This window comes from Monodon monoceros, unplaced genomic scaffold (genome assembly GCF_005190385.1).
Source record: "Monodon monoceros isolate NGI ecotype Baffin Bay Population unplaced genomic scaffold, NGI_Narwhal_1 Super_Scaffold_7, whole genome shotgun sequence".
Taxonomy (NCBI): domain Eukaryota; kingdom Metazoa; phylum Chordata; class Mammalia; order Artiodactyla; family Monodontidae; genus Monodon; species Monodon monoceros.
This window is the reverse complement of record NW_021703784.1, coordinates 56,313,896-56,325,108: the sequence shown is the minus strand read 5'-3', so window position 1 is coordinate 56,325,108 and position 11,213 is coordinate 56,313,896. Positions and strand designations below refer to the sequence as shown.

General features: G+C 53.1%; 1 protein-coding gene across 5 annotated transcripts in view; it reads right to left on the bottom strand.

The window, feature by feature from the left end:
- Window positions 1-581: 581 nt before the first annotated feature.
- C2CD3 (C2 calcium dependent domain containing 3) overlaps window positions 582-11,213 on the bottom strand; it is a 130,666-nt gene continuing 120,034 nt past the window's right edge. For all 5 annotated transcript variants that reach the window (XM_029209643.1, XM_029209645.1, XM_029209647.1 and 2 more), the window contains one exon: window positions 582-4,271. In XM_029209643.1, coding sequence (XP_029065476.1) covers window positions 4,131-4,271 — 141 coding nt within the window. In that variant the 3' untranslated portion in view covers window positions 582-4,130. The remainder of the gene's footprint in view (window positions 4,272-11,213) is intronic.

Genomic DNA, 11,213 nt, shown 5'->3' with positions numbered 1-11,213 from the left:
GAAGGTGGGGTAGAGAGTGGGGTCTTACCTGTGAGTCCAGCCAAAGTGGGGGAAGCATAGGGTCTCTTGAAGGCTCCTCAGGGCTCCATCCCAGGAGGTGGCAGCAGGGACCTGATCACCCCTCTGTCATTTGCTGTCGTCCCTGCAGCCTCTGGCTTGGCACCTGTCTTTATACACTCTGGCTGACCTGAAACCTTATCCTGGAGAAGCTAGTTGACAGCCTGGTCACTTGACCAGAGGCGGCTGGTGAGGGGCAGGGAGGTGAGGGGGAAGCTTGGAGTTCCAGATCTGCTTCAGCTCCCTTGACTTGGGGTTCTTTAAACTAGCCCTTTCCAGCTGATTAAAGAAGTGCTTCCTCGGGTGATGAGGGTATATATGGGGTGGGGGGTTTGGACTTGTCACTTTTGAGAGTCCAAAGGTCAAGGCTTCCATGAGAGTCTGGGCAGGGCTCTCCTGGGCCTCCTCTTAATAGTAACAACGATGATAACTCACTTCTTGGTGCCTACCACGTGCTAGAAACTTTACATACATCATTTCTATCTCTCACAACACTATGAGGTAGGTACAATTAGGAGTCTAAGTTGTTTTTTTTTTTAAATAGCTTTATTGAGATATAATTCCCATACCATACAATTTACCTATATAACTGGTACGATTCAACGGTTTTTAGCGTATTCACAGTTATGCAACCATCAGTTTTAGAACACTTTCATTACTCTCCCCAATATCCCCGTACACATCAACAGTGTCACTTCGTTTCTCCCCTCCCCACAACCCCAGGCAATCACTAATCTACTTTGTCTCTACAGATTTGCTGATTCTGAACATTTTGTATCAATAGAACCACACAATATGTGACCTTTTGTGACTGGCCTCTGACTTAGCAGTGTTTTCCAAGTTCATCCATGTTGGAGCATGTGTCAGCACTTCATTCCTTTCTATGGCTGAGGATCCATGCATCTTAGTGCTTAGGTTGCAGAGGGGAAAACAGAGTCTTAGGGAGGGACAGTGACTCACCCAGGTCGCAATACTTGGCAGGGCCTGACCTCCAGCCTGCAAACTGTAATGTACTTTGGATCCATCTGTTCTCCAGGATATGACACTGTTCTCTATGATATGACACTTGGGGGCTTCAGCATGGACACGCCTGAAGCCAAAGGGCTCTGGGGAGGGTGTGAGGGGTGGGGCGGGAAGGGTTCCTCGCAGCAGCCGCGGAGGCCCCGTTGGTAGGCACGGAGGGTAAGGGGTGGGCGAATCTGAACCTGGGATCCAGGTGACTGAGTAGAGAGGAGGGAGGGGCAGGGGGCAGGGGAGGAGAGAAGAGAGGTGGGAAGGGAAGGGAGGTGACTGGGTGGGGCAGAGGAGCAGGCAGAGGCCACTGCTAGACTTGGGCGCATGGCCATGGTCACAAGTCCAGACACTCAAGTGCAAAGGTCCTCCTTGGAGCAGTCCCTGCCCCAGTGTCAGCAGAACAGGCAGTTGGGTTAGTCCTATGAAGGGAAGGGGCTGCTAGGGCTGCTGAGGTGGGGAGCGTTCTGGAAGTAGGTTCTTGGCTCCAGCTGAAAATGGCAGTCTGGAGGTGGTGGGTGAATTGCAGCCAGGAGGTGGGGAGGGGTAAATAGTCGGAACCCAAACAAGGGGGCGGTGGGCCCTGGAGAGACCCAGAGGGAGGGCAGCTTAGCTCATGTGGGCCTGGGAGCTCTTCGAGGGCAGGGCCAGGTCTGTCTGCTTTGGCTCCATGTCCCCAGAATCCAGCCTGTGCTAGAAGTTCCAAAGCTGGCTGCCATGGGCTGAGATCAGCCAACCTCTGGGTGATCAGAAGCACCCATTTTCAGGGCTCTGTGGAGGGAGTGCTGAAAGGGAAGTAGGGAGACGCTGGCTAGTTCTGTTGGTGGTGGTGGAACAAACATGTACCTCATGCCCTTAGCGGGTGCTGCATGCTTGGCAGGGCGTTTCTCGTCTGAGCTGTTACTGCAAAATAGATCCAACTTCTGGGGAGAAGACACTGGTAAATAACACACTCTGTAAGTGTAGGGGGAGGTTTTCAGACCCTCAGGGTGCCTCTGTGTTATCAGAGGCCGCCCTCAGCCTGGGTAGGAGTCATGCATGTCCTTATCCTAACTCGACCCCATCAAGTTATTTACAGGAGCTGGAGCAGGACTGGGAAGAAAAATTCTTCACCTGAGGCGTAACCCCTCAGGCCTGGGCCCCTAGCTTCTCTGTGGCCTCAAGGGAGGTGGAGACCTGGGCCTTGAAAGCTCCTGGCAGACAGGCGGCTGGTGAGCTGAGAGGGAGACACTGGGGAGGAGGTGAGCTGGCAGGCCGAAGGTTAGGGGGCCGAGACAAACAGATGAAGGGGAACATGCTGGTCTGAGTGCACTTGACCGATGAGGGGGGCACCCTGCATCACCCTGTACCCTCTGGGGCATGTCCTGCCTCACAGTTAGTGGTGAGCCTGCCTATCTACTGACTTGCTCTGGGTCAGTGGGGGAGGGGTGGGTGGGGCTGACATTTCCTCTGCTTCCATTAAGTGCCAATTGCTGGCAAAGCACTTTCACTAACGTCATCTCATTTAATCTTCTCAACAACCCAGTGAAGCTGGGCTTGTTATCTTGCTTTACAGATGAGGCAACAGAGGCTCAGACAGATAGAGGCTCGCGCAGTCAAGCCGGAGGGGACCTATCGGGAAGTGGCAGAGCCGGACCCGTCTCTGCTCTCTTCCCAGCTGGACCGTGGCCCGCATGCCCTGCTGGTTCCTCCCTGGTCTCACCCCCAGACTTAGCTCTTCAAGGAAGCCTTCTCTGACTGCTCCAGCCCACATGGTTTCCTCCATGAACTCCCCGAATTCAAAGCACTTAACTGGCTGTATCCTGGGCACAGAAGCCTTGTGACATGTCTGGAGGTGTCTTGTGGGATCTGCTTCCTAAGTACATGAACAGAGGCAAGTCACTTAACTTCGTTGGGCTTCAGTTGTTTAACTATAAGACGGGAATCGTAAGAGTGGGTTATAGAGTTGTTCTGAGGACTGAGATGACCTATGCTTGGGGGTGGAAAGCAGGGCCCTCCAGGTAGTTCCCTCCCAGCCACTCTGCACATTTCTGCCCCCTTCTAATGCTCCCCACAGGCCCTTTCTATGGTAGCTGCTCGAATGTTTGGAGTCTGACAGTCTAAGCCAGAGCTATGTACTCATCCCAGAGAGATGGGGCATTCTGAGCGGGCCTGTGCCATGAGCCCCATTACTGTGCTGATAGATCTGAGGTACCAGCAAAGGAAACACTAGGCGTCACCCTAATCGGCATCAACCTAATCTTTGGAGGAGTCAGAAGTCTCATGGTGACCCTGGACCCCCCCGCTCCAGATGAGCTTCTCCAAGGGATTGCATGGTTGCAAAGCTTTCTCTCTGGCTGTCAGAGCACAAGCAAATTTCTGACACTGCAGTCCAGTGGCCAACCCGGGAAACACTTGTGCACAGAATACAAATACCAATATGATTTTATTCAAACAAACACAGGCAGGAACAATGACCTTCAGAGCTTGGTAAAAACAGTAAGTTAAAAGCATGGTTAGAGTTTCAGACAATCCGATAAAAAGTTTGAAGGAGATAATTTCCCCCTCCTCTCCTACTGATTATTTCAACACAGCATTAAAAATAATTTTATCTATAAAATACCCTTATTCCCAAGCAAATGAACTGGAGGTCGGCCCCAGGATTTCCCTGGCTATGCACGATGCACAAAATCTCCACCCACCCTCCCCAACCCCTTTAAGGCAAAATGGCCTATCATATTCAGGCAGAGGGTAGGCTCCTGTCAGCAGGAAGCTCTGGTCAAGGACACTGGGAGGAGTTTCCCAGCCGAAAGATGCCCGCTTGGGTCCCCTGGTCAAAAGACGGGTGGGCCACTTGGGCACTGGAATCCACCATTTCTAGCCTTTGCCTCACCATCCGGGGAGGAAGCTGAAGTCCTGGCAGGTGGACACTGGGCTGGTCTGTGACGCTCCTCTAGTCTGGGCTGACTGGTGTCCAGGGACAAGGCTGGTGGTGGTTTCAGGGCTTTCACAGCCCTGAGGGAGGCCAGACAAGGCTGAGGGTGAGTGGGTGGGTGGTCCTTCCCTCAGTCTCTTGGGCTGCATTAGTCTTTCTGGGAGTATCGAGAAGAAAATATCCGTGCAATCCTGCGAGTTTCTTCCTCAGACAGGCTGGGAGGCAGCGAGTTAGGTCTGGGACGACAAGGCCTTTGGGACAGGGCTCCCCTGGTGGTCTCGCTCTTGCCCTGGAGAGGAGGAGGTCAGCTAGGTTAGCACTGCGCACATGGCACTGCCTAAAGATGACTTTGACTCTTCTCGTCTTTTGGTCCTTTGGCTAATACTGGTATAGAGCTGACTGATTTACAAAGCACTTTACATACCTGAGTGTGTTTAACCCTCACCTCGACCCCACAGGTTGGTACATGGTTCCCATGTCATGGATGAGGCAACTAAAGTTCAGGTGAAATAAACTCAAGGTCCCACAGCTCGGAGTTGCAGACCTAAGATGTAAACCCCTGTTCAGACTCCTTCTATGCCTCTAGAGAAGGAGGGGCAGTCTCCTCCAGGACATCCCTTCTCTTGCTGCATGTGTCTAGACAAGTCATTTGTCCTCGAAGCGTGACTGTCCCAAGTGTGACCCTGCCAGGGAGAAGATGCTGGTGAAAAATACACTATCTGTATGGCCCTGGGGAGTTCCTGGAGCTGCCAGGTGTCATGAAGCACATACCCACAGCCCTGCTACCAAACATCTCCCTGTCTTGGGCTGACTGGGTATCACGAATTTCCCCTTTAAGGTGCGTGCATTTGGGTTATGACGTCGTGGTCCTCTGGACTCCTCTATGACTCACCCATTTGCTCCTCTAACCCTTTTGTTTGCTTGTTTCTGTGCTTACTCTGTGCCAGGTTCCTGCCCTGAAGGAGCTCAAAGGATACAGGAAAGCCACCCCAGGCAGGTGGCTGACCGCAAGGCCCCAGGGAAGAGGTGGAGGCCTGGTAGAGGAAGAGGCAGTGCTGAAAGGACATGGGAGTTGCCCCGACAGGCAAACGTGGCTGACCCCACAGCGTGCAGCCTTGTCCCCAAATACTGAAAGCACACGCACCACTCCCTACGCCCCAAGAATCAGCTTGGTGGAGACCCTAGAGATTAAGACTACTTCCCTGCCCCTTAGTAATTCTGCTAATGGGAAACTGAGGCCCATTGCTTGTGGGAGTAGAGTTGCTTGTGGGATCAGTAATATTCAGTAATTCCTTCTTTCCTTCACTTCTTTAACCTTCTTACTGCCTACTGTGAGAGGGAGATAGAGATGAACAGTTCTCGATCTCCATAGCTCAGAGTTAAACTGGGGAGACAGAGAGAGCTATTCAAAGAATTAGAATAGCAGCCAGGAAGTGACAGGGGGAATGGAAGTCAGGCAATCTTGAGGGTCCCTGTCAATCTGGAATTCTAAATGCCAAGGGAGTGCATACAACCTGACAAGCTCTCAGCACGGACAGCCCACAGGCAGGTTCTCTTTGCTGGAGAACCAAGAGCAAAGCGGAGCTAGGGGCTGGACATGCCCAGCAGAGGTGAGTACATACAGCTCCCCATCTTCCAGACAGGCCTAGGCTAAAAGGGGAGAAAGGAAACCCACCCTGTGCTGGTGTTTGTAGTTCTTCCTTTCAAAACACGGGAGGCACCTGCACCCCATAATGCCTCAGGCTGGGGAGGCAAGCCACCCAGCCACTGCCTGAGGCCCTCTCCCTCCAGACTGGATGCTCCTGCAGGGCATGGCCTGTCTCTGATGCTTGTGACTCCCACTGAGACAGGTCCAAGATGGGAGCTTGGTAGCTGATAGACCAGTGAATGGGTCAAGCCACGGTGACCAGAGGCTTAAATTAATTGGGGAGGAGACTGCCTCTTGCAGCAAATATCTCATTCAGTCATTCTTTCATTCATTCCAGAACGAGTGATTGTTCAAGCTAGAGGGGAGACGAATGCTGACCTACCCAGCAATCACAAAGAGGAAGCTTAGAGCCCGGGAGCACAGAGAAAGAGCAATTCATGACAGCTGGGAAGGACAGGGTGGCTTCATGCAGAGGTGGAATCTGAGACGCGCAGGGTTTCAGCAGAGCTGTGTGTGGGGTGAGGTCACTGCACTGGAGGGGCAGCATGAGCACAGGCCTGCACCTGCTAGCTGGGCTGACATCTGTGAACCAGCCACAGCCAACCTCGCAGTACCCACACCTGGGCCCAGCCACCTAGGGGGCCTTACCTGCACGGTCCAGGCCCGGGGACAGGACGGGGTTTGGCTCTGTGTACTGGGCAGGGCAGAGCTGTGGAAGGCCAGCAGCATGTGGCTTTTGTTGACCTCAAAAGGGTCTAAAAACATCTTGACTAGTAGTAAAGTCTCTTTCTTCGTCAGGGTTGCTATCCCGAGACATACAGCCTTGGCGGGGCTGGGCAGAGGTGTAGCTGCCCACGCAGGGACACCCCTCCACGTACCCACCACTCCTTTGAAAATACTCCCATGTTCCTGCTGGAGCTCTGGGGGCACCAGCAAACTGTCACCATAGCTTATGGTTTGAGGAGCCTCAGCCTCCCTGGGGAGGCAGGAGGAGCCCACATGGAAGCATGACCATCAGACTGAGGGGCTGCAGCGGCCTTGGAGTCTGGACAGTGGGTGTCATACGTGGGGTGAAGTCCCTGGAAGGGTACTTTCAAGAAGACGGACTTGAAACATGAAGGTGGAATCTGAACAAAGAGTATGAGAGAGGATATTCCAGGTAGAGTCTTAGATTGAGCAAAGGTGCGAAGAAGGAATTTATTTGCTGGGAAAGCCAGGGGGATGGGACTGGTTGACTGCAGGTATGGAGAGCAGAAGACAAACCCAGCAAGGGAGGGGCTCAAGTTCCTGAATGTCTGGGGAGGAACTGACCATATTCCTCTTGGACTTTCCAATGATCAGGGGGCACGGGGCTGACCCCTGTCCTGGGGTGAAGGACAGAACAGGCTTTACTGTGGTCTGGGTGTTAAGCCTGGCAGTATATGAGGGGCTCTGATTGTCCCATTAAATCCATCCAGCTCTCCTATTCTCCCACTTCCAAATATGGGGGCCTGCTCTTTTCTGGGCACCTGGACACCCAGGCTTCTCGGCCTATTGTTTGAGACAGACGTCTCAAAGGAGCCTTCAATGTCAAAGGCAGAACTCCAGCACGGAGAAAATAAAGCATCAGGGGAGGAGTAAGGAGCAGTGGTGGCAGGAAAATATGGGGCTTCCAGGGGTTCCTCACACCAAGAGGCTAACCCTGGTGGGGGAGTGGCTCTAGTCCTGGCTCTACCACTTCTTAGCCAAGTGGCTTTGGGCAAGTCACTTCCTCTCTGGGCCTTGGTTTCCTCATCTGAAAACAGATCAGGATGGGCAGGTAATACAGGAGAAGGCACCCTGTAACCCAGGGACTTACCCCGGCCCGTGGCTCCCTCTTTGGCCAGCTCCCTGTGATAGCATCTCCTCCAAACGCTCTCTCAGGAGGCTCCAGCCCTCTTCTTTGGCCTTGAAATGTGAGCTGATTCAAGCCACTGTGTTCTGGGTTCCATCCATCTAGTCCCCAGATGGATATCCCTACATAGACCACACGTTTCCAGGAGGGTGGGAGGTGCAGGCACCCCCATTTACCCGTGCTTCTGGGTGTCCCTAGGACTTTCTCAGAGGGGAGGCAGTGGGGTGGAGTGGAAGGAACACTGGTCTGTGGCCCAGCCCAACTGCCCCACTTGCTTGAGGCCAAGACACTTTGTCTCTCTGGGTCTCAGTATCTTCATTACCAAGTGGAGCTGGGAACTTGTTTGCCTCTTTGCCCCAGGTCTACCGAGAAGCTGAAATACAATTCAGATGTGACCAAGGCTCTGGCCAGATATAAAAGCACAGGGGCTAAATAAGCTGGAGACACCAGCTGTGGAGAGCAAAATGAAGCCCTACTGTTCTGAGACCTCACTTCAGCCGGAGCAGAAGTGGGGTACAGCACCCCCAAAGGGATGCCCAGGGCTAGGCCAGGACTGGCCATACTCTCCCCCTACCATTGCCCCCCACCCGTTGAGCCCCTGGGCCTGGCATCAGGTTTGAAGTTTTGTTTTCTTCCCCAGAGCAGATCCCTTACAATGACATAAACACTGCCTCAGGGGCTGGAAGCAAAACTTTCCAAAGAGCTGAAAACAGAAAGTAAACAGCCAGCTGGTTCTGGCTGGCTAGGATAGGGCTGCCAACAGATTGCTGCTTCAGAGGTGAGTGAGGCTCAGTAGAGCCGCCTGCCTTGTTCAACTTTCACCTACTTGGCTGGCTGCCTTCCCCTGTGGTGGCTCCCAGAGTCCTCTCCAAAGGCTGGGACTAGGACTTCCCTGTGCTAAAGAGAGTAGCAAACTGAGCAGCTGCAACTAAGAGCAGGGGGGAAGCGAGGATAATACTCGCAGACCAGGTGCCCAGCCTTGAGAGGCCAATCCTAAATCTGACCACCTAGCCCAGCTGCAATGTGGCTGGGCTCCACGCTCTGAGCTCACCCTCCATTCCTGCCTCAGAGTTCTGGTCATGTGGTTCTCACTACCTACATGCTGCCTCTGTTCCTCCCCACCCCCCGATGCCTCCCTTGCCTTCCTCCGAGAAGGCTTCCCTGACAACCGGCCTATTCCGCAGGGCCTGTGTCACCCCTCAGCCCGGGCCTCAGTCTCCCAGCCTGCACCATGAAGACGCCAGACTAGATCAAGACTCTTCAACCTTCTGAACCCACTCCCTGCCAGTGAGAGGGAAGGGTTAAAGTGACACTCTTGGAACTCCTGGCTCCTCCCAGACTCTGGCCTCAGTGCTCAGGCAACTTGAGCCTAGCACCTGCCCAGCAGACCTGTAGGCCCTTTCCCTCGCGGTGCCGGCCAAACTGCATCTGGGCCAAGGTGGGCACTAGCCAATTCTGGCTGCTTCCCCTGACTTCTGTACACCCTTGGCCAGAGAGCTCATCTCCTCCTCAAAGCTTTGTGTGGCCTGAATCAGAGGCTCTTTGACCTTTGGGACTCCTCCTGGGTCTCTGCAGAGGGCTAGGGACTTGGTAGCTAAAAGAGGTGAGGCCAGGTCAGGGCTTCTTGCCCCAAGATGGGCAGCTCAGCCATCAGGCCTGGACCACAGGGTGAGAAGAGGACACCAGGCTCAGGAACTTCTCTTGGACTCCAACCATCTGGTCTGGTGATTTTATGGAGGACTGGGCTCCTCTACCAAGACTGTGTTTCTCTTAGATGGCTCTGGGCTTGGGGAAGGGAAACCAAGGGACAGAAGAATTCTTTGGGCTCCTGGGAGAAAAGAAGCAGCCTCAGGACTCAAAGGCAGGCAGGCCACGGACTTCTGAGGCTAGGGCTCTACCACCCTTAGGTGGGGGCAGTGGGTCATCCTGGGCCTCTAACTCAGGGTCTGAACTGAGCACACAATCAACTGCTAGGGCCCTGAGCAATGCTCTCCATCCTTCTGGGGCTGCCCTGTGGGGTCTAACTTCCCAGGTCCCTGCAGCTCCCTGCACCTGGTGCTAAGCTTTTGATGATGTCCCTATCCCTTAGCATTTTTTTCCTACTAGTCCCCCCAGAATGTAACAGCACAAGAGGGGAAGTTGTCTCAATAATAATGATGATAAAAATAACAATAGTTAACATTCATATAGTTCCTACTATGTCATGTGCTAAAAACTGCTCTAAGTACTTAACATCTTACTCGGTTAACCCTACACTCTAGTAGGCAGGTACTGTTTCACCCATTTTTCAGATAAAGGAACTGAAGCACAGAAAAGGTAGGTAACTTGCACCAGGTTACACAGCTAGAAAGTGGCAAAACTGAGCTCTGAACTTAGGCTGTCTGGATTCAGAGGCCATGTGCCTAACCGCTATACAAAACTGCCTGGTAGGAGAGAAGAGGGACGTATAGCCACAAATTACATCCGTGTTGCCTCCTCAGACCTTGTTCAGCACCTCAGAAGGCCAGAAGCAGAGCCAGGGCAAGAAACCAGGTTTGGGCTTCCCTGGTGGCGCAGTGGTTAAGAATCCGCCTGCCAATGCAGGGGACACAGGTTCGAGCCCTGGTCCGGGAAGATCCCACATGCCACGGAGCAACTAAGCCTGTGCGCCACAACTACTGAAGCCCGTGCGCCTAGATCCCGTGCTCTGCAATGAGAGAAGCCACTGCAATGAGAAGCCTGCGCACCGCAACGAGAAGGGCCCCCGCTCACCGCAACCAGAGAAAGCCCGCGCACTGCAATGAAGACCGAACGCAGCCATAAAAAAAAAGAAAGAAAGAAAGAAAGAAAGAAACCAGGTTTGCTGACTCAGCTCCCCAGCTGCCTGGAGCACCTCGATCCCGATGATGTCTGAAACACTGTGGTCTGGCCAAGTGGAGGTGAGAACTCTAAGGAGGGGTGGGAGTTGGACAACTCAAGGCTTTCAAGGGGACACTCGTGCCTGGCCTTGTTGCCGACCTCCTGCCTCCTACACACACTCCTCATGAACAATAGCATCTGGCCCCAGGCCTGTGGTTAGTCCAGGAGCTCAGATGACAGGTTGATTCTTGCTCTTTACTTCTGATTCCTATCCTGACTGCTTTGGTCCAGGCTGATCTCTCCCCAGCTCTGACCTCCCCTCTAGCACATCCTGTTTGTACTTCCCAGTTACCACATTCTGTTGATTCTCTGAGAGGTTTCTTTTCTCCAAATCCACAGCCTTCAAAGCCTTTCCTTCATCTTTGCTGAATTCTACTCATGCCACCCTACATGGCTCTGTCTTCCTTTCCCTGTACGCATTCTCTTTGTTTTGTTTTACTTAAGTACTAATAATAGGCTAATGTCATTTGAGAACTGTGACCTCCCTGAAGAGGGTCCATGGCACCACGTCTAGCACTTTAAGCACTACAGGCGCTTGGTGGAGTTGGTGGAACTTACATATAAAGCTTAGTCCCCAGGGGAGCCGTAAGCTTTGGCGGGGGAAGGGACCACAGCTCCTCTGTCTACTTCTGCACCTAGCTCAGGACTATTGGCTTTGTAATTTGCTGAAAGATGTACATTTCAAGTTTGAGGCCCAAACTACTTTCCTACTCTCTGGCCTGCCTGTCCTCAGACCCACCTCAGGCTCTCCTAGTCATCGATGGTAAGTTACTGGAGGGTTCTGAGTGGAGAAGTCACATGATTTATTTGAT